We start from the raw sequence: 24,956 nt of genomic DNA, 5'->3' as shown, positions 1-24,956 counted from the left end.
AACTTCTACCAGAAAAGAGTTTACTTCTAAAGTCTCTCAGTGAGAACAAGAGCTTGGTTTTCTGGGGTTTTGTTGTAACTGCTTTATTGAGTTGCTTGGGAGGTATTCTTTTTTTAACTGGTGTACATATTTTTATGCCACATTGCAATCTGACAGTAAATAAGACTCATTTCAACAGTTGGGCCATAAATTAATATAACTTAGCTCTCTTTGACATTAACTTTCTGTTCTCTGCCTCAAATTATATGTCTTTCCCCAGCACATCATCTTCACTGTGCTTCTTCAAAGTAGGTTATAGCCATGGTTATGTTTTAATATCTTCTTGTACAGTTTTTAGTTTGATAATTAAAAGAATATTGGTGCTGCCAGTTTCAGAGGGGGAATCTGATTTCAAGGAAGATGATGTATTAGATTATTGTCTCATTGCTTCACGGAAATAATTTTCAGTGACTCGGGATATTTCTGGAGTTGTAATAGCGTTTTATGTTTCTTTATTGACCAATAAATTTAAGTTCTTTTCTCCCTTGAGAGTGTCTTTAAGCCATCAGGTCTGTCATAGCAATAAGGCACTGGGTTGGTCAAATGTATCTTGCACAACACTGTGTGTTGGTAATTACATGAATGCATGGGCATTTTTAAAAATGCAGTTTAGGAGTATAAATGTTTCTATCCTTTTTTCCCAAGATTGTATTTAGAAATTAATTTGGTTCCTCTATATACTTTTAGTTTCAGGTTATTCTTTCAAGCTGTCATATTCAAGACATTATACTAAATTGTCTAGCTTCCTGCTATGTTTAGAGAATTTTTCTTAATGATTTTGGATTATCCTAGATGATGTGTCTTGAATTATTTATTAGCCTTCTTAATTTTTAGTTGACATTTAGCTTACATTATAATGTGTGCTCTCCTACTCTTTATGTTGGGTATATTGTTTGAAAATATACCCAACACAAAGAGTTGGGTTTGAAAAGATGCTTTGGCCTTCTGCTCACAGTAGCTCTATCATTTTATACATGAATAATGTAATCATAGTATGGTAATATAGAATAAAAACTTCACCTGTTTCTGAATCAGAGATGGCCATATAGATGGGGATAGTAAGTAATGTTACAGTGTTATCTCAGGAATGTGTGGATAGCACAGAGGAGAAAGATCTTAGAGGGCACTGGGCATCTATGAAAAAGTAAAGGAATGCAATAAAATCTTGATAATCCTCAAGATGATGGTTTGTAAAAACTATAACTTCACAGGTTTCAGAATTTTGTCAGCAGTATTTTATTTACTTATACAGAAGATTTAGACAATATTTTTATTGCATTTTGATTTGAGATGGTAGCATCACTGTATTGGATCCAAATCTTTTCATAGAATAAACTAATTCCATTTATAATCATTTTTTAACAAAGACACAGTTTTGAAAGAAATAGTAAAGTAAAAAAAATGCACAACTTTCTCTGTGCAGAAATTACTTCCTTATTAAATTACCTAAGTAGGTCTTCTTATTAAAATCTTGGAAAGAGACAACAGAAAATATATTCTTTAGGAACAACTCAAAATGTTAAATATAATGAATATTAGGATGGTGTAAGTCCAGGGAAAGGAAATTCCGGGGCAAAATACCCCTAAAAACCAAAATCAGTCAAAGGGAGAAATAAAATTTAAAACCCATTTATTGCTTATGAAAAAATGTCCGGCCCATCTCTCTCTCCTGCTCAAGCAACCACAACCCCGGCCCTCCCCCTCACCTCTCAGGTACCGATAAGCCCTCTGTTGCCCAGGTATTACCCATTGATATGGAGATGAACTTCTCCACCCATGAGGAAAGATGCAAATGTACTAAAGCCTACTTGTTTACACCTCTGAACACCTGTTGATATGCAGATGCACCAAAGGCAGGTGAGAAAATCTGGAAATGTTTCAATTTTACCCACAGATGGCTTTAAGAAAGAGAACTTTACAGTTTTGCCAGAGAAAATACCAGGTTCTCTGAGGATAGCAGTTGTATGTGAATGTAAATTAACATTTGTAGTTTTCTCAGGTTCTGAGTTTATTGTAAGCAGGGACTGTTTGATCAGAGCCCTGGCTACTGAGGATTTCAGAAATGGGGCTTAGTGTGGGTGACCTTAGGTATCAGTTTTGGATAAGCACTAATTCTTAGTGTAAGGTTGGAGGCACTAGGGGGAGGGCGGAGCACATCGGACACTGATTATGTGCCAAAGTCCCCGGCTGCTGCCCCCTCCCAACCTGAAAAAGGTGCCTTAGGCTAGCCAGTCCTCCCCGACGCTGTAAACCTATGCGCTCCCTCCCCCTACCTTCTTTAAAAGCTCACTGCCTGCCCTGCTGGGTGTGACTTCCCCGGCCTGTGATAACCAGACTGGAGAATATCACCCAGGAATTGCGCTCAAATAAACTACCTGGCCCTTTGTTGCCTCTCTTCACATGCTTATTTCAGCTAAAATTTATCTTACGCTTAGAAAATGGAAGATACCTTGCAAGGAGGGAGAACATGTTCCTTGGAGGCTCGGTGGTGAAAGGAATGAAAGAAACAGCTGAAGATAAAGGTCCAAAGGAAATAAATGGGGGAAAAAAAACATAAAGTTCCCACCACAACCACCACAAAGAGTACCATTCATAAAGAAACAACACTTCAGGGTAGCCATACAGGAAGGTACTCTTGATAATAAGCCAACTATCTCCCTTCTCCGCCCCATTATAAGATAACTTGCTATTACTGATCCTGAAAAAAAAAAATACAAATAATCTTCAACAGAAAAAGAGGCCAGCGTCTTTTCCAAGTTGCTGTAAGAAAACAGAAAACTAAAATCAAAACTTTTGAATACACATGTACACACAGGCAAAGAGTCAATGGAAAAATATAAAGAAAAGCCTCAAAACAGGAAAACAAATACAACACTCAATCATGAATGTATATTAAACAAGTGATTGCATTTTGAAGGGACACCATGAGTCAAACATTCCAAAACTCACAATTGAAATGGACAAACAACAGGAAGATGTATGAAGCAGGAGCTGACTAAACTCTGGAAGGAAATCAATGGAAAAGGACAAAAATCATTTCGGAAATGAAAGCTAAATTACAAGGTATTCAAGGGAAGATAGGTATTACTAAAAATTCAGTAAGAGACGTAAAGAATGGAAATGAGAAAGTCCAAAAAATGAAACTGAAATAAGAGAGATAAAAGGATCAGAGAGAAAGTGATAGAGAAAATCCAGTATATTTAGTTCAAAAACTTGAACTGGAAAAACAAATGGAAAATGAACAGAAATAATATTTACAATTATAATAAAAAAATTTCTGAAATAAAGGATCTGTATTTCCATAATTGAAAGGACTCCTATGTGCCTAGGAGAGTTGATATTAAACAACTGACTTCCTAGCTTTGTCCTACATCCTGTTATTAGACCTTACTAAAATAAAAGGAAAAAATGACCACCTGATCCTCCCCACCAAAAATAATAAATAATTAAACATTTTTAAATAAATTAAGAATGAAAATAACATGGAAAGAAAATCAGCTGAACATCAACACTTCTAAGCAACATATAAAGCAAGAAAATGATGGACATTTTCACAAAATTCAAAATTAGTAATTTATTGTGAAATACTGAATAAGCAAAAAAACTCCTAAATCCATATTAATCGCAAGATTACTTCTGAAGTGCACTTAGAGTGACAGTTGTGGAAGCTCAAAGTCCAAGATCAAAGTGTTAGCAGGATTGATTTCTTCAGAAACCTCTCTCCTTTCCTTTTAGATGGCCAGTTCTTCCCCTGGTGACTTCATACTTTCTTTACTCTCTCTGCCTCCATGTCTTAATCTCTTCTTTGTGCAAGGACACTATCGTACTGGAATAGAGCCTACCCTAAAGGTCTCATTTAACCTTAGATACCTCTTTAAAGATCCTGTCCCCAAATACAGTTAAATGATGAGATATTTAACTTCTGAGTAGAGCTTCAAAATATAAATTTTGGTGGGATCCATTTTAGCCCATAACATACATAACATAAAATTTACCATTCTAACCATTTTTAGTGTACAATTTAGTGGCATTATGTACATTAACATTATCATGTAATTAATATCCATCTCCAGAACTTTTTTCATCTTTGGTATCCAGTTCAGCCCAACTGGGACCCAACCCAGCCCATAACATATACATAACATAAGATTTACCATTCTAACGATTTTTAGCATACAATCCAGTAACATTATCATGTAACTAACCATCATCATCTCCATCTCCAGAATTTCTTTTTTTGTTTTAGTGCTAAAACTACATATTCATTAATAATTCCCCATTTTCCTATCCTTTGCTCCTGGCAACTACCATTCTATTTTCTGTCCCTATGAAGCATTGTTTTAATTTTTTTCATCATTACTGAGTCTTCAGACTGCTTTCCCCAAATTAATAACTTTTATGCTAATTCTGCAAGGTATACACAAATTTTTATCTAGCTAAGAGTTTCTTTAAGGTTTTAAGTCATGTGCAAAATTTTGTCCTTATTTGTATTTCCCTTTTCTTGGGCGAAAGTCCAGATTTCTCATCATCAGATCCCTTGACAGTAGCTTTAGAGACTTAGACCAGTCTTGTTTGATTATTTTTCAAATTAATTCAAAGTTTCAATTTCAAAACTTAATTTTTAAGTTGGTAAGTTGATACATAATTTACAGAAAAAGATAAAAGGAAGTTTAAATAAGTTTAGGTCTTATTATATTGGAATCTAATATTTATTTGCTATTTGAAGAAGGGTCAATAATTTTTTTAAAACCATTGTTTCTAATTCTTCATTTGGGGAGATTTTGATTCCTATAGTACTTTATTATTTTATACTGTGTTAGGTATATGTTATGTCAGTTCTGTATCATTGTAAATGTAGATATTAAAGAAAATATTTTCCATATTAACCTATCAGTTATTATCTTCATTTTATTAATACAGTCTTTTGAAAAACATTTATAGAGTCTGTTACTTGGTAAACTGATACACAAAGAAGAATAAGATGTGGTTTTTTTTATCTTCAAGGAGGGAAAATATGTACCTACATTGGCCCAAATGAATTATTTTATTTGAGATAAGAGTAAATAAAGAAGGAACTGATGATTGATCCAAATAGGAAACAGAATGGAGAAAATCAGAGAATCATGGAACTGCATGGCCCACTAGCAGCTGGCCAGTAGTTGGATATGAGTCAACCAATAAACTGGTACATAGAGAAGGTGTTGCTAGAGATGAGGCTCGAATGTGGTTAGAGCCAGGTTTTGAAGACCTTTAAATACTGTGATGAAAAACATACCATATGAACACGGAGTTCTTAAACATTTTTAAGTCTCAGTGAAAGACAGGATCTGAGAATATTAGATGATATTAGGTGATCTTATTACATAGTAATTAAATACAATAGAAATACACTTGTAATTGTCATTTAAAACATTTCATTAGGTGATTTTTTCATAGATTATTGATATAATGATTATTTCAAAAACATAGTAAATATATTTTAATATGTTTTATATTTGGCATTTTTATTTTCCATATTTAAATATAGTATTTACCTTAGCTTTGTGTTTTTTAATTACATTTTTTCCAGCTATACGGAAGACCAAATGGATGAGGAACTAATGGAACCTCTGAAATATGCTGAACAACTTCCTGTAGCTCAGATAATACACCAGGTTTGCTTTCCATTTTATTCTTTTGAAAGAAACAGGATTTTTAATCTCTGAAAAGTAATTGCTTTTGTTAGGTTTTCCAGAATCAATGTACATAGCTGAAAGGCATTCCAGGCCATCTTTTCCTATTTGGACTCCACCTATTTCAGTTGGAAGTCTCATTCAAAGCACAATATTAAAAGGCTACTTGCTGTGTAGCAGTTCTTACTTCTATAAAATATAGGGTAAATCAGAATTATCTTCTGTGCATTACCTAACAACAAGACTTAATTTTAGAAAACTTTCATTTGAACCATTGTATATAGTGACAAGGAAAAAGAGCTGAAAAATTATTATTTGGTGTAATTTTTTTGAGTAGCTAAAATGAGAACAATCTTTCCTTACTTCCTCCACCCCACCCCATTTATTAACTCTTGTAAAGTATAATTCTAAATGTCATGTGGGCAGTTTTTTCATTTCCAGTTATAATGACTCTATCATACCTTCCTCATAACTATAATCTTAGAGAAGGTAGCATGGGAGGGAAGTGTTCAAACTTAAATTTTTGTACTGTGATTTGGATAGCATACAGTCTGCTGGTACAGAATTTAAGAATTCTAAGTTGTCTGTTAATAAGAATTATGGCTTTTAGACCTACTAGATTTCTCAGAATCTATAGATTATAGGAAAAATTGAAAAGCTCTTAAGTGTTAGAATTTCTCAGAATTTTAGTGAATGTTAATTATTATGATGATTCTTTCCATATGTCTTTGTCAAACAATTTTTAGCTGATGGGGTTGATTAGAAGAAATGCTGATTTGAGCTCATTAAAAGAAATAGGCTTTTACTTTAAAATGTTGACTATCTAGATCTTTTCATTGACATTTAAAATTTAGTATTAAAAGTTTATGAGAAATTACCAAAAAAAAAAAAGTCAAAATTTGCTGCTTTGAGAACCCTATCTGTACTTGGTAGTCAGGTCCAGTGTATATGTCAGGAATTCCCTAGTGTTGTCAGAGCTTAAATGACCTAACTGCCTGCAAATGTCACATTTAAAATTCTGTCTTCATGCCTGACTCTCAGTGTAAATGAATTAAACAGCAGAGCAGTCAGCAAGTCAATATGTCCTTAACAGTAAGAGTGGGCGATGAAACAGTCTGTGGTTCGTTCAGAATAGGTAAACAGAATATTCCCAGAAAAGTTCACCAAGAATAAAATCTGCAACAGGAAACAAGAGTTAACCTTTAGGATGGTTGACCAGATGAAATGTCAGTCATATTTTTATAGCACAAATGAACCAATAAGCTGTGGTTTATGTAACAGCTGCATTTTGCTATTACACACTGTATGAATTCAAAGATGGAAATTTTTGACCCTAGCAAAAATTTTTATTATGATATTTTTGTCACTGTAAGAAGCTGTGTTAATTTTAACACTGAATTATAAACATTAAAATTAAAATCTGTAGTGACTAATTTAAAATTTTTTTGATTTTTAGGAGATTTGCATGATAAGGATTAATTTCCTGTTATTTTTATGGAATAAAATTAATTCTGTTCTCAAGGGGTATTCAGGAAAGGTCATCATTAAACCAGGCTCTTATCTTTTCTTCTTGTTATTTCCCTTTACTGACAGTACTGCAATGTTGGGACTGCTGTCATTATCAGTCATATGCTTTTAGAAGTATATGAGTTATGTTGCTAGAAGTTTACTTATCGATGGAGTATTTAAAAGCAGTTTTGTTTCCCCCAAGAAAATAGTAATACATGTGAAAATTAGGTTCAGCCAATCTCACAAAAGCTTTTTAATCTGTAATTAAATACATCTGTAAATTATAATATAATTGTAGTCTATAGCTAACTTTCACCTGTAACTATTTTTATACTCTATCTTTCCTCTAATCTTGCATCTTGCTTTAACTATGCCTGTTTTGGGGCATATGTCATTTCTGTTTGAAATCACCTTATGTATTCACAAGTCCTTTATCTCCTATTTGGTTGTCTTTCTAGGCATTCCTGATTTCTTGCTATTCCTTTCAGCATCTTGCTTTGTGCCATGCATGCATATATCAGAATGGATGGATATGTATTTTTAACAGTACACTGAGAGCCATGAGCACCTCTTTTCCCTATTACCCAAATATCAGAAGCCAGGGCCTCTCACTGGTAGCATAGTTTAGAAGCTGCTGGAGAGAAAGAGCAGGGATAGAGGCTGTAATATGAGGAGCACTTTGAGCAAAACAGGAGAGAGGAAAGGGTCTCAGTAATTAATTTTTGTGTGTTACTTGAGTTGCATTTTATGATTAGGAACTAGGCAAGATTCTCAGTATTGCCATTTTATACTGCCAAATAATATAACATTTTTAGGGATCCTAACAAATATAATTGTACATCCAGGAAACCCAAGGGACTCATGTTATAAACAATAAAATTAATAGAAGAATCTGGTAAGAGAGCCAGATATAAAATAGATAAAAGTGATAGCTGCTCTATATTTACAATAAGCACACAGAAGGGAAATGGGGAAATTTTTCTTTCACAATGATGAAAAGAACTATAAAATACTTAGGAATAAATTTAACAAGTAAACTATAGAACCTATGTAGTAGTAGAAACATACCATGTTTCATAAAGAGATATACCAAATACTTGATGGGGGCAGGGAACTTAATATCACAAAAATATAATTTCTCACAAATTAGCAGTTAAAATTAGATTGGCACCAAGTTTTTATTTTAAAGTTAAAAAACAAGTGACCATGTAGTTCATGTGGAGGGACAATATTCAGTAATAGCCAAAATATCTCAGTACAGTGATGTTTACAGCAGCCTTACTGTGACCACAACAAATTAGAAACAAAAGGAATGCCCCTCAGCATAGTTGATACAGTGTATATGATTTTTAGAAGCTGTAATTCAGGAGAGCATATATTTTTATACATTTTCTTATAATTAGATTTATTTTCTTATTAATTGATTTATTGCCCCTCCTCCTGTTTCTGCCTAATGGTAGAAAATGTAGTCACTCACATGTAAGATTTTCTTTCTCTTCCATTCCTTCCTGGAGTGATGGAATCACAATTTGGGTAATAGGGTAGTTGATGTGGATTCATGACACTGAGAGATTCAAGGTGTTCCTCCACTGAATAAACTGTTACATTGTTTGGTTTTGGATCCCATCTTTTCTGGTAAGCACTGAGGAGTCTGGTGTGCTCAGTACATCTGTTAATATTTAACATACCATCTTTCCACATGGTTGCCCAGTGTTAGAGGAAGAGAACAGAGTAGGTAATGGGAAAAACCAGAGTAGGTAATGGGAAAAACCAACTCTCATGTTATCATTCCTTCTCTGTTTTCCCTCTCTTTGTCTTCTGATTTTCCCATTTTTCTTTCTTGTTCCTTTCCCCCATATTTCCTTCTATCTCATTCCTATAAGCTGAAGTTATATGGGTTCTCTCTAAATGGTGAATTTGTTAGCATTCGCATTAGAAAGTGAATTAAATGCAGTGTCTGATACATAGTAGACACTATATAGGTATGGTGACCATAACTGTTGGATTTGGGGGGCTTTGATAGACTGACTAAGAAGCCAAGAGAATTAAGAGATCTCTAAAGGTCACAAAGAGCTTGTTAACAAACCTATTTATGACACTCAGGTTCCTTTCATAGCCAACAATGGTAGCATTTATTAAATGTTTCTGAGTAGGTATGCAAATTGTAGGATTCATTATTTTAACAATTTAGGCAATCTAGTGTTCCTGCAGCAAAATAAAGGAAGTATAAATCATGGGAAAACATAAATTACAATTACTGTTATAAGGGGCATTACTATATATGAAAGTGCAACTAATCCTTTTAAGGATTTATGAACTTTGTTAGGACTTAAGACTACTATGAAGAAATAGAAAAATGCATATAAAGAAAGTGGTTTGGTTAACCATACATGCTTATGTTGATAATTTCTCTTTAAAGATGATGATTTTTCCCTTAATCCTTTTACTAGGAAGGCAGTTATAGAACTATCTTGCTGAAACAGGTGAGGAAAGAAGTGAATTATTTTTACATATAAGTAATTTTACATTTACTTCACAGATATTAATTTTAAACCATTAAAATAGCTTAAATTTAAGATAAATATTTGAAACATGTGACATGCTAGGGTACTTTTATGGAAAGTTGCTATTTTTTCTTCTTTGTAAAAATAATGGCACCCAGATGGGTCAGATAACATATTTAAAAAAGGATTAGTACATTCATTTTACTTTAATTTGTAAACATAAGAAGGTGATTAGCACTGTGTAGAGTTTGTTAAATTATAAGGTAATGACAAATAGAGATTTAAAAAATAATCAACACAAAAATCTTTTAAGAAGAGAAATTTGTATCTAGTTAGGAATGTATATTAGAGTAGTCCCAAATACAGATCTTACTCAAACTTCCTTTGAAATAAAATATTTTAGAGATGTGCTGAAAACTGAAAAGGTCAGTAATAAATGAATATGTATAATTTAGCTATAATATCATACACTCTTTTTTTAGATTTACCTAGTTATCCATGTGTTTTATTTTTTTTAATTTTGTGTTAAGTATATATCCGTGATACCTTAATAAAAATAAATAAATAAAAATTTGTGTCAAGAATCAATTTTAGTTAGCCCTGGCAGATATTAAAATAGGTCTGTAGTGTTCAGATATACAAAATGGCACTGATACAAAAATGTAGGTAGTTCTGTGTGCAGAATTAGAATAGATTACCTAGCTATCCTAGAAACCTCACTGTGTGTATGGACTAGATAAATGATAAAGATCACATCGCAGGCAAGTAGGAAATTAAAGAGTTATTCAATAAATGATGCTGAGACAACTGATAAAATATTTGGGTGGAAAAGACTAGATTTTTACTTTATAACACATGAAAAAACTAAATTCTAATTTGATTATAGATCAATGGAAGAAATGGAAAATATCAAAATAGAAAGTGTGTTGGCAAATATTTGTGAGTAAGGACTTTCTGAGCATGAAAATAATGGCAAAAACTACAAAGGAAAATTGTCTCATCTATGGCAATGCCAAAATTTGAACCTAGACATTCTAACATTGGAGGCTTTGCTCTTATATAATTGTTTATTCTGTGCTATGGAAGCAACTAAGATATGGTGTGAACTTAATAAATACTAAGTGAATTTAAATCTCCAAGAGTCTGTTCTTGGTCCTGCTTATTATTGTCCCTATTTGTGAAATTAAATTTATCTTTGTATCTCATTCTATTCCTATATTATAAAACATTTATATGCATGATTTAAACATCTTGATCAGAGAGTTTTTAGGAGGTGCTTCCCTGGGATTTAAGATATGTGAACATTTCAGTTCTGAACTCAATGTTATGAAACAATTTTATCTCCCTCATTCATTCAAGACCCTCCACTAAGGCAGAAGCAAAGTCTTTCTATAAACAAAGGCACAAACCCATGTATGCTTTTAAAAACTTCAGTTTACTCAAATTTTATATATCAGTGAACACTTAACTTTGACAGAGATACATTATCCACTTTTTTCCACCACTGTGTTCTTACCCATATTCCAAGCTTTCTCTGAGGTCCCCTTTTTTCAACTATAAGCCTTCTTACAAATCCCTTAATATCTTTATAAGATTAATACACTACAATATCTCTGATTTTAAATGCATCTCTACACAGTGTATGTAATGATAACACAGTCCCCAAAAGATACTGTAGGGCTGTGTATCCATTAAAGATTCAGTTTACTTGAGAGTCCTGTCAGGCCCTGGCTTACCACACAGAAGGTTATCTGGCAAAATGTTGTTTCATCTATGCTTTGTTATTTCTAAGTCCTATAGATAATTTTTTGCCAGTATAACCAGTCCATATAGTTCCTGTGTGTCCATTGTTTCTCTTTGGGAATGCTCTTGACATTTGAGTAGGGCACTTTTTTCATTGCATAAGACTGGTCTGTGCATCACAGGTATTTGGCATCTCTGGTCCTTCCAAACACTGGCTGCCATTAGCACTGCTGTCATTGTCCTTGCCTTTTCTGAACTCCTCCCCTTCCAGGGAGGACAGTATTAACCTCAGTTTGAGGACTACCCAGGTGATTATTTGCAGCATGTGCCCTTAGAACCTTTTATTTGTGTAGTCCAGTCTCTTAATCTTTTAACTGTGACATTTAAAAATGTGTATAATTGAGAATCTCACCTCATTTCTCTGCATCCTGAGAGGCAGTGTTGATGCTGCAGTTCTAGTTTCTGTTATCATAAAACATGGATTTGGATAATTTTCCAGTTCTTCTGTCATTGTTTATGATAATGCTTCATCTTGTTTTACTGTAGCTATTTTGGCATTTTAATGTTTTTCTATACCAGTAATGCCTGTGCCATTATAATTAAACTTTACTAAAGGTTGACTGAAATGTCTTTGAAGTAGAAAATCTCAGACACCTTCTTTTTAAAAATGTGCCTATTGAATTATCAATATCTGGAAACTCTTCAAAAGGCTGCTGAATCCGTATCACTCTCCCTGCCTAGGGACTGACTAAGATTGCTTTAGAACCTTGCAGAGCTTTCCCTAATCATAGCAACTTTACAATTGAAGTCTAGTGAAAGATAATATACTGTTGATTTATTTTCATTCAAATTATAAGGCAGCTAATGAAAATCAAACTACTTGAAGGTCATGTGCTATCCTTTTAATATCAACTGGAATGTGATTTTAAATTCATATAAATTAGCCTTAGCTTTCATATTATAACTTACAACAGTCACTTCCAAAATGTCACTATTTGAGGAATAAATGAAACTGTAAAGCTGTTTGAAAATAGTGATCAGTATTTCACTATGCTATTTCATCCACTTTATGTAAGTTTGAAAAATTGTGTCCACCTATAAATTTGTTATCATAGTTTCTGATACATTAAAGTTATGTATTAGAAATGAAAAGTGTGAGACTCACTAATCATTAAGTTTTAAATTAAAAAATCATTATTAAAATAAAAACAAATGGATACCAATTTTCACCAAATATATACATAATTTTCAAAAGAAAATAGTTGGTGTTGGTAAAGAGGCAGTGAAATGGACATGCTGCTAAATTGCTATGGAAAATATAAGTTAATAAAACCTATTTGAAAAGTAGTTTGTTACTGAGCATGTATTTATAAATAATGATAGTAGTTCCCCTTCTAAGATTTTGTTCAGAAGAGGAATTGGATTAGGACCAAAAGAATTATGTTTAAAATTGTTGTGTTTGTTATCACATTTCTTAGGAAACCACACAATGAAATAGAATGAACTGGAATTGAATTCAAGCGTCACCATTTAATAACTGTCCAGTCTTGGGCAAGTTTCTTAATCTTTCTTTTGCAAATTACACATTGGAAATATGATGGTGATGATGGCAGTGAATATAACAGTAACAACGGAAGACAGTGACAGTTTCGTCTGGGTTAAAAGTCTAGTTAGGTTTCTTTCCAAAGTTCTATAGCAGATGTTCCAAATATTTACTATATATATGTATACTTCACTTCTGTCTCCTTTTATGCTCAGCTGATATAGCCTCCTAAGTCTGGAGAAAACTGAGGCCATTAGGCAAAAACACCTTTGGTATGCCTTCCCTATACCTCAGGCTTATTTGTGTCTTCAATGAGCCTTTCTTTTCTGCCCATCTCAAAAGAAGAAGTGTGTGATTTGTATCAGAGATAGCCTTGCTTATGCAGTCAGGAGCCCTGTTCCATCACTTACGCTGCTCTTGTGTTTACAGTCCCCATTGCTGACTAGGTGCTTTTAGTCCTTAAAACAGTCTTTCCCATCAAACTTCACTCTTTCTCCTTTCTCTCCTGTTGATATTTTAAAAATAATCTAGCTCAACAACAGATAAAGCAAACAACCCTATTACAGAATGAGATGGTCAATTTGTACATGAAAAGATGTTCAACATCATTAATCAATAGCGAAATGCAAGTCAGGACCACAATGAGATACCTCTTCATGCACATTAGGATGGCTGTTACCAAAAACTAGAAAATAATGAGTGTTGGTGAAGATGTGGAGAAATTGAACCTTTGTGCTCTGCTAATGGAAATGTAAAATGGTATGGCTACTATGGAAAACAGTAAGGTGGTTCCTCAAAAAATTATTATCACAATTACCACATGATCTAGCAGTTCCATTTTGAGTACATAACGAAAAGAATTAAAAACAGTGATGTAGGCAGATATTTGTACCCTATTATTTATAGCAGCATTATTCACAATAGCCAAAAGGTAGAAACACCAAAAATGTCCATTGATGAATAAATGGATAAACAAAGTACGGCATATATGTAGAATGGAATATTTAGACTTAAAAAGGAAGGAAATTCTGACACCTGCTTGAACCTTGAATATGTTATGCTAAGTGAAATAAGCCAGACACAAAAGTACAAATATTGTATGATTCCATTTATATGAGGCTCCTAGAATAGTCAAATTCATAGAGACAGAAAATAGAGTGATGGTTGCCAAGGGCTGAAGGAGGAGGGACTGGGAAACTGTTATTTAATGGGTATTGGGTTTCATTTTGGGAAGATGAAAAAGTTCCTAGTGATGGATGCTGGTGATGGTTACACAAAGGTGTGAATGTACTTAATGCCACTGAACTGTATACCTAAAAATGGTTGAAATGGTAAATTTTATATTATGTATATATTAGTACAACAAAAAAAGTAAACTAGCTCTCTTCATTTCTTTCTCAATCTACTAGATTATTAATTAATAGATTAAATAGATTAATACTCTGTTCTAGTTTACACCTCAGCAACTGCTCTGCAACTTGTTCTTGTGAAGTTTATTAAAATTTCCTAATTTTCACATCATTGTAATCTTTGACTTTTTTGTGTTATTTGACTATTAATCTTCTGAAACATTTTTTCTTTATTCTTGAAGAATCACTGTATACTGGTTTTCCTCCAGTCTCTCTTATTACTTACTTCGAAAATCTTTTGCTGCTTTTTTTCTAGGCTGATTGGTAGAATCTCTTTCCCTTTTACAAATTCCTGTGGACATGCACTCCCTACTGCTTAATCTACCATGATGGTTTTCAATACCATTTACATGCCTGTGACCCCAAATATTCTCATCTCCTTCTTGTTTTCTCCAGTAGTTTATTACCTTTAAGACAGCTCCTCTTGATCGCCAACACATTATCTAAAACAGAATTCACTCCTTTCCTAAATGGTTCTTCTGTTGTTTTATATATTAATGCAACTATATTCTCAATAATACTGGTTCAGAATATCGGACATTTTTTCCTCTGTCTCTTCTCCCTCCTTGTCTCCTTTCCTCTCTTCATCCCTTCCTCTCCCTCTCATAATACTCATCTATAACTGGTTTTTAATTCTTGTTTATTCTGTCTTTAAATGTTTCTCAGATTCATCTACTCCTTTCCAAACAGGTGCAAAGCATCATTTTTCACACTTAATCATAATAATCATCAGAAAATAATTAGTATCATTTAAAAAGTTGTCATTCCCATTTTATGCACAGATAAACTGAGGTTCAGAATGGTTTGAATAACTTGCCTAAGATCTGCCATCTGGTTAATGACAAAGCCAGAATTTGGATGTAAGTCTGTTTGACTTCAAAGTCCTTCCTTCCTCTTAATTACTATGCTATAGTTCCTCCTATGATCATTGTAAAGTTCTTACAAAGGAACTTTGTCTCCAGGAAATTTGATGAGTGAGGTGTCAACAGGTAATGCATGTTATGGTTAATTGAAACCATATTTTAGAAGTACTAAGTATCAATAGAACTGGTTAAATATTCAACACATGAGTATCCATTTAATTTAAAACTTGACTAAAGAGAGTAACCCTCTTTATATACTTCTATTCTTGATTTCCTTCTCTACCCCAATTATCCTTGGCTTCCCATTGAATGTTGAGACAGGTAGAGATCTGAAGGGACATGGGTACAAAGACTAATAGGAGACGGTGCTAAAGGTTACCTTTACTAATTTAACTTTCTTCCTATAGTTAACTCACTTGAATCAAGAGAAAAGTTTCTTCTATGTGGTCACCTCATCTGTGGATCCACATTTAGTTCAAATAGTTCAGCAACATAAAGGATTTAAGAGATTTGTGAACTATCCTGATGAAACTAACAACCATATATAACATAATGTTCAAAAACATATTTTCTGACTTCCATAAAACTAATGATAAAAAAGCACACTTGGAAAATAATTCATTCACTGTTTGCCTATATTAATTCTTTATCTGTTTTTCTTACCACTAAAGGAAGCCTAATAGATAGGGGTTTGTCCAAAGTTGTAAGAAAAGTGAGTGTTAAAGAGCCTTAATGGTCTCTAACTTGTATGAGTGGACCTTGAGATTAGATACGCACAACTGCAATAAACAATCAGTAATTAAAAACAACTACACATTTCTTTCATAAGTCAAAGTAATTTAGAGTCCATCACATTTAGAAAGCAAATATCCCTAATGAATAATAGACATTTGACCCTTTGTATTGCTTTGAATATTAAGATGTTGGTAGTAATTAACTTTATTCCCTTTGTATTACAGCTTCATCATAGTAACTAAGACAAAAGTCTTTCAGAAGTTTTTGGTGCTTCTTCATAGAATATACACTATAAAATTTTTCTTTTTCCTTTACAATATTTTATATAGATAGTAAAGACTTGGGAAAATATGTTTTATACTGGATTTTCATTTTATTGATAGATACCATGATATAATCATAATGGCAGTACTAAATTGCATTTTGCTCTTTTAAAATTCATTATAATTTTGTAAATATGCCGAGTATAAAGAATGTTACCATTTTTTGTATTCCAGTATAACAAAACATATCACATAGCTTCTTATGTAGTCTTAGATTTTCTGACTATACTTGTCTTAAGGGTTAAGTGTAGACCATAATAAGAGTGTACTTTGGTGGAGGGTCACTGGTGATTGAATAAATGTTGACCTTCTGAAGATTGAGGCAGACAGTAGTAGATGGGAGGAGATAGGCCCTTTTCCAGCTCCTGAAAAGGAAAAAGTGATGTGCTTCTTGGCTAGTTCCCTTGCTATAGATTCGTACCTACTTTTAAGATAGAGTATCTGTACACGGAAGAAAAAGTACAATGTATGGTAAAGAAAACAGAGCCAGATCCTTCCTGCTCAGTGCATCCTGTGCTTCTAGTAGGAAGGTTTTAATTTACAATACAATATGGTTAATTTAACATTTTCATTAAAGAAAAATGTGAGGTAAATACATTGTTGCTTTTATCAGTTGACTTTTATTATTATGTGCCTATCTTAATACAGACTGCAGCTAACCCCAGGCACCTACCTGAAGTAGTACCGGAAGTATATGCAGTAAAAAGGAAAACTAAAATGGGATCTCTTCTTTTTTTAAAAAAATTTTTTATTAAGATATGATTGATATACACTCATGAAGGTTTCATATGAAAAACAATGTGGTTACTACATTTACCCATATTATCAGGTCCCAACCCATATACCCCAATGCAGTCACTGTCCATCAGTGTAGTAAGATGACACAGATCCATTATGTGCCTTCTCTGTGCTACACTGTTCTCCCCGTGATCCCCCACACCATGTGTACTAAACATGATACTCCTCAATCCCCTTCTCCCGCCCTCCCATACCCCTCCCCTTTGGTAACCACTAGTTCATTCATGGAGTCTCTGAGTCTGCTGCCATTTTGTTCCTTCAGTTTTGCTTCATTGTTATACTCCACAAATGAGGGAAATCATTTGGCATTTGTCTTTCTCCGGCTGGCTTATTTCACTGAGCATAATATCCTCCAGCTCCATCCATGTTTTTGCAAATGATAGGATTTGTTTCTTTCTTATGGCCGAATAGTATTCCATTGTGTATATGTACCACATCTTCTTTATCCATTCATCTACTGATAGACACTTAGGTTGCTTCCATTTCTTGGCTATTGAAAAAAGTGCTGCAATAAACATAGGGGTACATATGTCTTTTTGAATCTGAGAAGTTGTATTCTTTGTGTAAATTCCAAGGAGTGGGATTTGGAGGTCAAATGGTATTTCTATTTTTAGTTTTTTGAGGAACCTCCATATTGCTTTCCACAATGGTTGAACTAGCTTACATTCCCACCAGCAGTGTAGGAGGGTTTCCCTTTCTCCGCATCCTCACCGGCATTTGTTGCTGTTTATCTTTGGATGTTGGCTATCCTAACTGGTGTGAGGTGATACCTCATTGTGGTTTTTATTTGCATTTCCCTGATAATTAGTGATGTGGAGCATCTTTTCATGTGTCTGTTGGCCATCTGAACTTCTTCTTTGGAGAACTGTCTCTTCATATCCTCTGTCCATTTGTTAATCAGGTTATTTGCTTTTGGTTGTTGAGGTGTGTAAGTTCTTTATGTATTTTGGATGTTACCCCTTCTCGGATCTGTCATTTACAAATATATTCTCCCATACTGTAGGATGCCTTTTTGTTCTGTTGATGATGTCCTTTGCCATACAAAAACTTTTTAGTTGGATGTAACCCCATAAGTTCATTTTTGCTTTTGTTTCCTTTGATTGAGGAGATGCATTCAGGAAGAAGTTGCTCATGCTTATATTCAGGATTTGTTTGTCTATGTTGTCTTCTAAGAGTTTTACGGTTTCATGACTTACATTCAAGTCTTTGATCCATTTTGAGTTTACTTTTGTATATGGGATTTAACAATAATCCAGTTTCATTCTCTTGCATGTAGCTGTCCAGTTTTGCCAACACCAGTTGTTGAAGAGGCTGTCATTTCCCCTTTGTATGTCCATGACTCCTTTATCATATATTAATTGACCATATATGGTTGAGTTTATATCAGGGCTCTCTAGTCTGTTCCATTGGTCTATGGGTCTGTTCTTGTTTACTGTTGATTACTGTTGCTTTGTAGTAGAACTTGAAGTTAGGGAGCGTAATGAACCCTGCTTTATTCTTCCTTCTCAGAATTGCTTTGGCTATTCGGGGTCTTTTGTGGTTCCATATGAATTTTAGGACAATTTTCCCTAGTTCGTTGAAGAATGCTGTTAGTATTTTGATAGGGATTACATTGAATCTGTAGATTGCTTTAGGCAGGATGGTCATTTTAACAATATTAATTCTTCCTATCCATGAGCACAGGATTTTTTGGTATCTTTAATTTCTCTCATGAGTGTCTTGTAGTTTTCAGAGTATAGGTCTTTTACTTCCTTAGTTAGGTTTATTCCTAGGTATTTTATTCTTTTTGATGCAATTGTGAATGGAACTGTTTTCCTGATTTCTCTCTCTTCTAGTTCATTGTTAGTGTATAGGAATGCCATAGATTTCTGTGTATTAATTTTGTATCCAGCAACTTTGCTGAATTTAGATATTAGTCCTACTAGTTTTAGAGTGGATTCTTTAAGGGTTTTTTTTATGTACAATATCATGTCATCTGCAAACAGGGACAGTTTAACATCTTCCTTGCCAATCTGGATGTCTTTTATTTCTTTGTGTTGTCTGATTACCATGGCTAGGACCTCCAGTACTCTGTTGAATAGAAGTGAGGAAAGTGGGCATCCTTGTCTTGTTTCCAAGCTTAAAGGAAATGCTTTCAGCTTCTCGCTGTTAAGTATGATGTTGGCTGTGGGCTTGTCTTATATGGCCTTTATTATGTTGAGGTACTTGCCCTCTATACCCATTTTGTTGAGAGTTTTTATCTTTAATGGATGTTGAATTTTGTCAAATGCTTTTTCAGCATCTATGGAGATGATCATGTGGTTTTTGTACTTCTTTTTGTTGATGTGGTGGATGATGTTGATGGGTATTCGAATGTTGTACCATCTTTGCATCCCTGGAATAAATCCTACTTGATCATGATGGATGATCTTTTTTGATGTGTTTTTGAATTTGGTTTTCTAATATTTTGTTGAGTATTTTTGTATCTATATTCATCAGGGATATTGTTCTGTAATTTTCCTTTTTTGTTGTGTCTTCGCCTGGTTTTAGTATTAGAGTGATGCTGGCCTCATAGAATGTGTTTGGAAGTATTTCATCCTCTTCTACTTCTTGGAAAACTTTAAGGAGGGTGGGTATTAGGTCTTCACTAAATGTTTGAAAAAATTCAATGGTGAAGCCATCTGGTCCAGGGTTGTTCTTAAGTAGTTTTTTGATTACCAATTCAATTTCATTGCTGGTAATTGGTCTGTTCAGATTTTCTGCTTCTTCCTTGGTCAGCCTTGGAAGGTTGTATTTCTCTAGAAGGTTGTTCATTTCTTCTAGGTTATCCAGTTTGTTAGCATATAATTTTTCACAGTAGTCTCTAATAATTCTTTGTATTTCTGTGGTGTCCATAGTGATTTTTCCTTTCTCATTTCTGATTCTGTTTATGTGAGTAGACTCTCTTTTTTTCTTGATAATTCTGGCTAGGGTTTTATCTATTCTGTTTATTTTCTCAAAGAACCAGCTCTTGCTTTCATTGATTCTTTCTATTGTTATATTTTTCTCAATTTTATTTATTTCTGCTCTAATCTTCATTATGTCCCTCCTTCTACTGACTTCGGGCCTCATTTGTTCTTCTTTTTCTAGTTTCATTAATTGTAAGTTTAGTCTGCTTATATAGGATTGTTCTTCTTTTTTGAGGTAGGCCTGTATTGCAATATACTTTCCTCTTAGCCCAGCCTTGGCTGCGTCCCACAGATTTTGCAGTGTTGAATCATTGTTGTGATTTGTCTCCATATATTGCTTGATCTCTGTTTTTATTTGGTCATTGATCCATTGGTTATTTAGGAGCATGTTGTGTTGCCTCCATGTGTTTGTGGGGTTTTTCATTTTCTTTGCGTAATTTATTTCTAGTTTCATACCTTTGTGGTCTGAGAAAGTGGTTGGTACAATTTCAATCTTTTTGAATTTACTGAGGCTCTTTTTGTGGCCTAGTATATGATCTATTCTTGAAAATGTTCCATGTGCACTTGAGAAGAATGTGTATTCTGCTGCTTTTGGGTGTATAGTTCTGTAGATGTCTATTAGGTCCATCTGTTCTAATGTATTGTTCAGTGCCTCTGTCTCCTTATCTTCTGTCTGGTTGATCTGTCCTTCAGAGTGAGTGTTGAAGTCTCCTAGAAGGAATGCATTGCATTCTATTTCCCCTTTTAATTCAGTTAGTATTTGTTTCACATATGTAGGTGCTCCTGTGTTGGGAGCATAGATATTTATAATGGTTATATCTTCTTGTTGGATTGACTCCTTTATCATTATGTAATGTCCTTCTTTGTCTCTTGTGACTTTCTTTGTTTTGAAGTCTATTTTGTCTGATACAAGCACTGTAACTCCTGCTTTTTTCTCTCTGTTAGTTGCATGAAATATCTTTTTCCATCCCTTCACTTTTAGTCTGTGTATGTATTTGGGTTTAAAGTGAGTCTCTTGTGGGCAGTGTATAGATAGGTCTTGTTTTTTTAACCATTCAGTGACTCTATGTCTTTTGGTTGGTGTGTTCAGACCATTTACATTTAGGGTGATTATCGATAGGTATGTACTTATTGCCATTGTAGTCTTTAGATTCGTGGTTATCAAAGGTTCAAGCTTAACTTCCTTTCTATCTAAGAGTCTAACTTAACTCACTTATTATGCTATTATAAACACAATCTAAAGGTTCTTTTCTTTTTCTCTTCCTTTTTCTTCCTCCTCCATTCTTTATATTTTAGGTATCATATTCTGTATTCTTTGTCTATCCCTTGATTGACTTTGGGGATAGTTAATTTAATTTTGCATTTACTTAGTAATTAGCTGGTCTACTTTCTTTACTATGGTTTTATTACCTCTGGTGACAGCTATTAAACCTTAGGAACACTTCCATCTATAGCAGTCCCTCCAAAATAGACAGTAGAGATGGTTTGTGGGAGGTAAATTCTCTCAGTTTTTGCTTATCTGGACATTGTTTAATCCCTCCTTCAAATTTAAATGATAATCTTGCCAGATAAAGTAATCTTGGTTCCAGACTCTTCTGCTTCATTGCATTAAGTACATCATGCCACTCCTTTCTGGCCTGTAAGGTTTCTGCTGAGAAGTCTGATATTAGCCTGATGGGCTTTCCTTTGTATGTGATCTTATTTCTCTCTCTGGTTGCTTTTGATAGTCTGTCCTTATCCTTGATCTTTGCCAGTTTAATTGCTATATGTCTTGGTGTTGTCTTCCTTGGGTCCCTTGTGTTGGGAGATGTGTGGATCTCCATGGCCTGAGAGACTCTGTTCTTCCCCAGATTGGTGAAGTTTTCAGCAATTATCTCCTTAAAGACACTTTCTATCCCTTTCTCTCTCTCTTCTTTTTCTGGCACCCCTATAATGCAAATTGTTCCATTTGGATTAGTCACACAGTTCTCTCAGTATTCTTTCATTCTTAGAGATCCTTTTTTCTCTCTGTGCCTCAGCTTCTTTGTATTCCTCTTCTCTAGTTTCTTTTTCATTTATTGTTTCCACTGTATCCAGTCTGCTTTTAATACCCTCCATTGTGCTTTTCAACAATTGTATCTCCAACTGGAATTCATTCCTGGGTTCTTGGATATCTTCCTGTACCTCCATTAGCATGTTGATGATTTTTATTTTGAACTCCCTTTCAGGAAGAGTCATAAGCTCCATGTCAGTTAAGTCTTCCTCCAGAGTTATATTAATTTTACTCTGGACCAGGTTTCTTTGGTGTTTCATATTTGTGTATGGTGCCCTCTAGTGTCCAGAATCTCTACTCTGGAACTTCTCGGCCCCTGCAGGAATGTCGGGGGTCACAGGGTAGTGGGATTGGTGCCTGGTGGGAAGAAAGATCTGTTTCCTGCTTCTTGGCTGCTATGCCTGTCTCCACTGCCTGAACCAGTAGGCTGAGCACACAGGTATAAGCTTTTGTCCCAGAGCAGCTGGATATGGATTCCCTGCTTTCTACAAGCAGCTGGAATCTCAGTCTCTCCAGGAATTCTTCCTGTCTTAGCTTTCCAACCCCATAATCATGAGAGTATCATGAAAGCACCATGTTGTGCCCCCAGAGCAGATCTCTGGAGTTAGGTATTCAACAGTCCCAGGCCTCCACTCCCTCCTTGCTCCATTTCTCTTCCTCCCACAGGTGAGCTAGGGTGGGAGAAGGGCTTGGGTCCCACTGAGCCACAGCCTTGGTACGTTACCCTGTTCCATGAGGTCTGCTCTTTTCTCCAGGTGTATGCAGTCTGGCACAGTCTTCTTTCCTGTTGCTCTCTCAGGATTAGTTGTATTAATTATATTTTTGTATTATAAGTGGTTTTAGGAGGAAGCCTCTGTCTCACCTCTCACACTGCCATCTTTAATCATTTTCCCTGGGATCTCTTGTTATATAGAGGTAGAAATTGGCTGTTTGGATATAGACATATAAAATACAATACCCTTTAGTGACATGCTACCTACTTGAAAATAGTTAGATACTAGCAATGCATCAAAATAGCATAAGTAGGAGTTATTTAATCTGTCATCTAAATTGACCTAAAATCACCTTAATGTGCTTTCCAGTAAGAGTTGTGATTATCATTTGCTCTAAAACTGATATATGGATGTCAGAAAAGTCGTATTTTATATTAAATAAATGAATATATTTAGTTATAGATTTTTAACATTCAGGATTAATATTCATTTCCTTGTACCAGTCATGTTTGGTGGGTAATTTGTGTTGTGTACCTACACTACACTAATCTGGTATAATTTATCTAATCTAATTGAAAAATCTCTAATAATTTTTAAATAAGCACAAATTTCTTTCAGTGATTATTTTTACTTTGCTCTTCATTGAGATGTATTTATCAGTGCTTGAAAAATTTAATTATTTGATTTTGTATATCTTTTTTATTGACCAGTACTATCTCCTAAGTTAATACTTTCTGAAGAAAAAACAGTATCTGCTACCTAATTTTGGTTATTTAAGGGATTTCTAGTTTAAAATGTCAGTAGACATTTTAATCTTGTGGAATAAACATGTTTACTTTTAGGCAATATTTTAAATCTGTAACATTTCTAGGGAAAGTTTTAATAATTACAAATGGATATGTTAGGTACTAAATAAATATTTTTCTGCTAAAAAAGCTCTATCTACTATACCTACAATTGTTAAATTTTTTGATAGAGTAGATTTTACTGACATTTTAACAATTCAGTTTTGTGTTTTCAGACTTCTTGGCACATCTTTCTTGGCACATCTCAGCTGTTTCTTCCAAGAAAAAAATAAAATAGCAATTATAATAGACTATAAACCTTAGCTTGCTGTCTGCAATTAGTATAGAAGTAGAAAAGGGCTGTTTCAGATCACTGTCATTGAGTAAACCATATGGAAAGCCTTTATCCATGGGAAAGAGCATTGTGAATTGAGTATGAGAAAAAACAATTTTTTTTGTTGTGCAAATATGTTACACATTTTTGTAATGACTACCATGACTTCTGTTAAAAATACATTGTCAAACTTTGGATAATTTATTTTAAAAGCAAGCCCTGTGCTCCAAGCCCACACTAGCGCCTCCCACAAATGCAGCACCAGTTCAACACAGACCAGGAAACTGTGGCTTCAGCTGCAGCATCCCACCAGGTGCCCCCGAACAGAGCACCCCAGGATCCACTTGCCTGCACTCACTAAGGCTCCAGCTGAGCCTCCAGGGTGCCCTCTGTGCAAAGCACCCCATTGTCCCCCATCCTGTGCCCACTTAAGCTTTAGTCATCCTGCCAGGACAGCCCTGGAGTGGAGTGTCCAGGTATCCCCAGCCCCCACCCACTCCAATTTTAGCCAAGCCAGCCAAAGCTGCCAGGCACTTGCAGTCTACACAGGGGACATTCCTACACAAAGCCACTACATTAAGACTGGGAGAGATAGCTGTTTTGCCTAACTCATAGAAATAGACACAGAACATCAGACAGAATAAGGAGACACAGAAATATGCTCCAAATGAAATAATAAGACAAAAATCTCAGAAAATAACTAAAGAAAGTAGTTAAGCAATCAACCTGATGAAGAGTTCAAAGCAATGGTCAAAAGATACACATTGGGCTTAAGAGTAGATGAACTCAGTGAGAACTTCAACAAAGAGATAGAAAATATAAAAAAGAAATCAGAGCTGGAGACTACAATAACTGAAATAAAAAATACACTAGCAAGAATCAACAGCAGATTAAATAATTCAGAAGAATAGATCAACAATCTGTAAGACAGAATAATGGAAAGCACCCAAGCTGAAAAGCAAAAAGAAGAAATAAAAAATAATTTAAAAAAGAATAGGTTAAAAAATATCTGGGACATCAGGCATAC

General features: G+C 34.4%; 1 protein-coding gene across 1 annotated transcript in view; it reads left to right on the top strand.

The window, feature by feature from the left end:
- The window catches only part of PIGK (phosphatidylinositol glycan anchor biosynthesis class K), a 126,601-nt gene that overhangs the window by 80,730 nt on the left and 20,915 nt on the right, over nt 1-24,956 (top strand). The window contains exon 10 of the mRNA XM_037024363.2: nt 5,609-5,693. Coding sequence (XP_036880258.2) covers nt 5,609-5,693 — 85 coding nt within the window. The remainder of the gene's footprint in view (nt 1-5,608; nt 5,694-24,956) is intronic.

Source organism: Manis javanica, chromosome 4 (genome assembly GCF_040802235.1).
Source record: "Manis javanica isolate MJ-LG chromosome 4, MJ_LKY, whole genome shotgun sequence".
Lineage (NCBI taxonomy): Eukaryota > Metazoa > Chordata > Mammalia > Pholidota > Manidae > Manis > Manis javanica.
The sequence above is the reverse complement of the archived record's forward strand: the minus strand, read 5'-3'. Positions and strand labels throughout refer to the sequence as shown.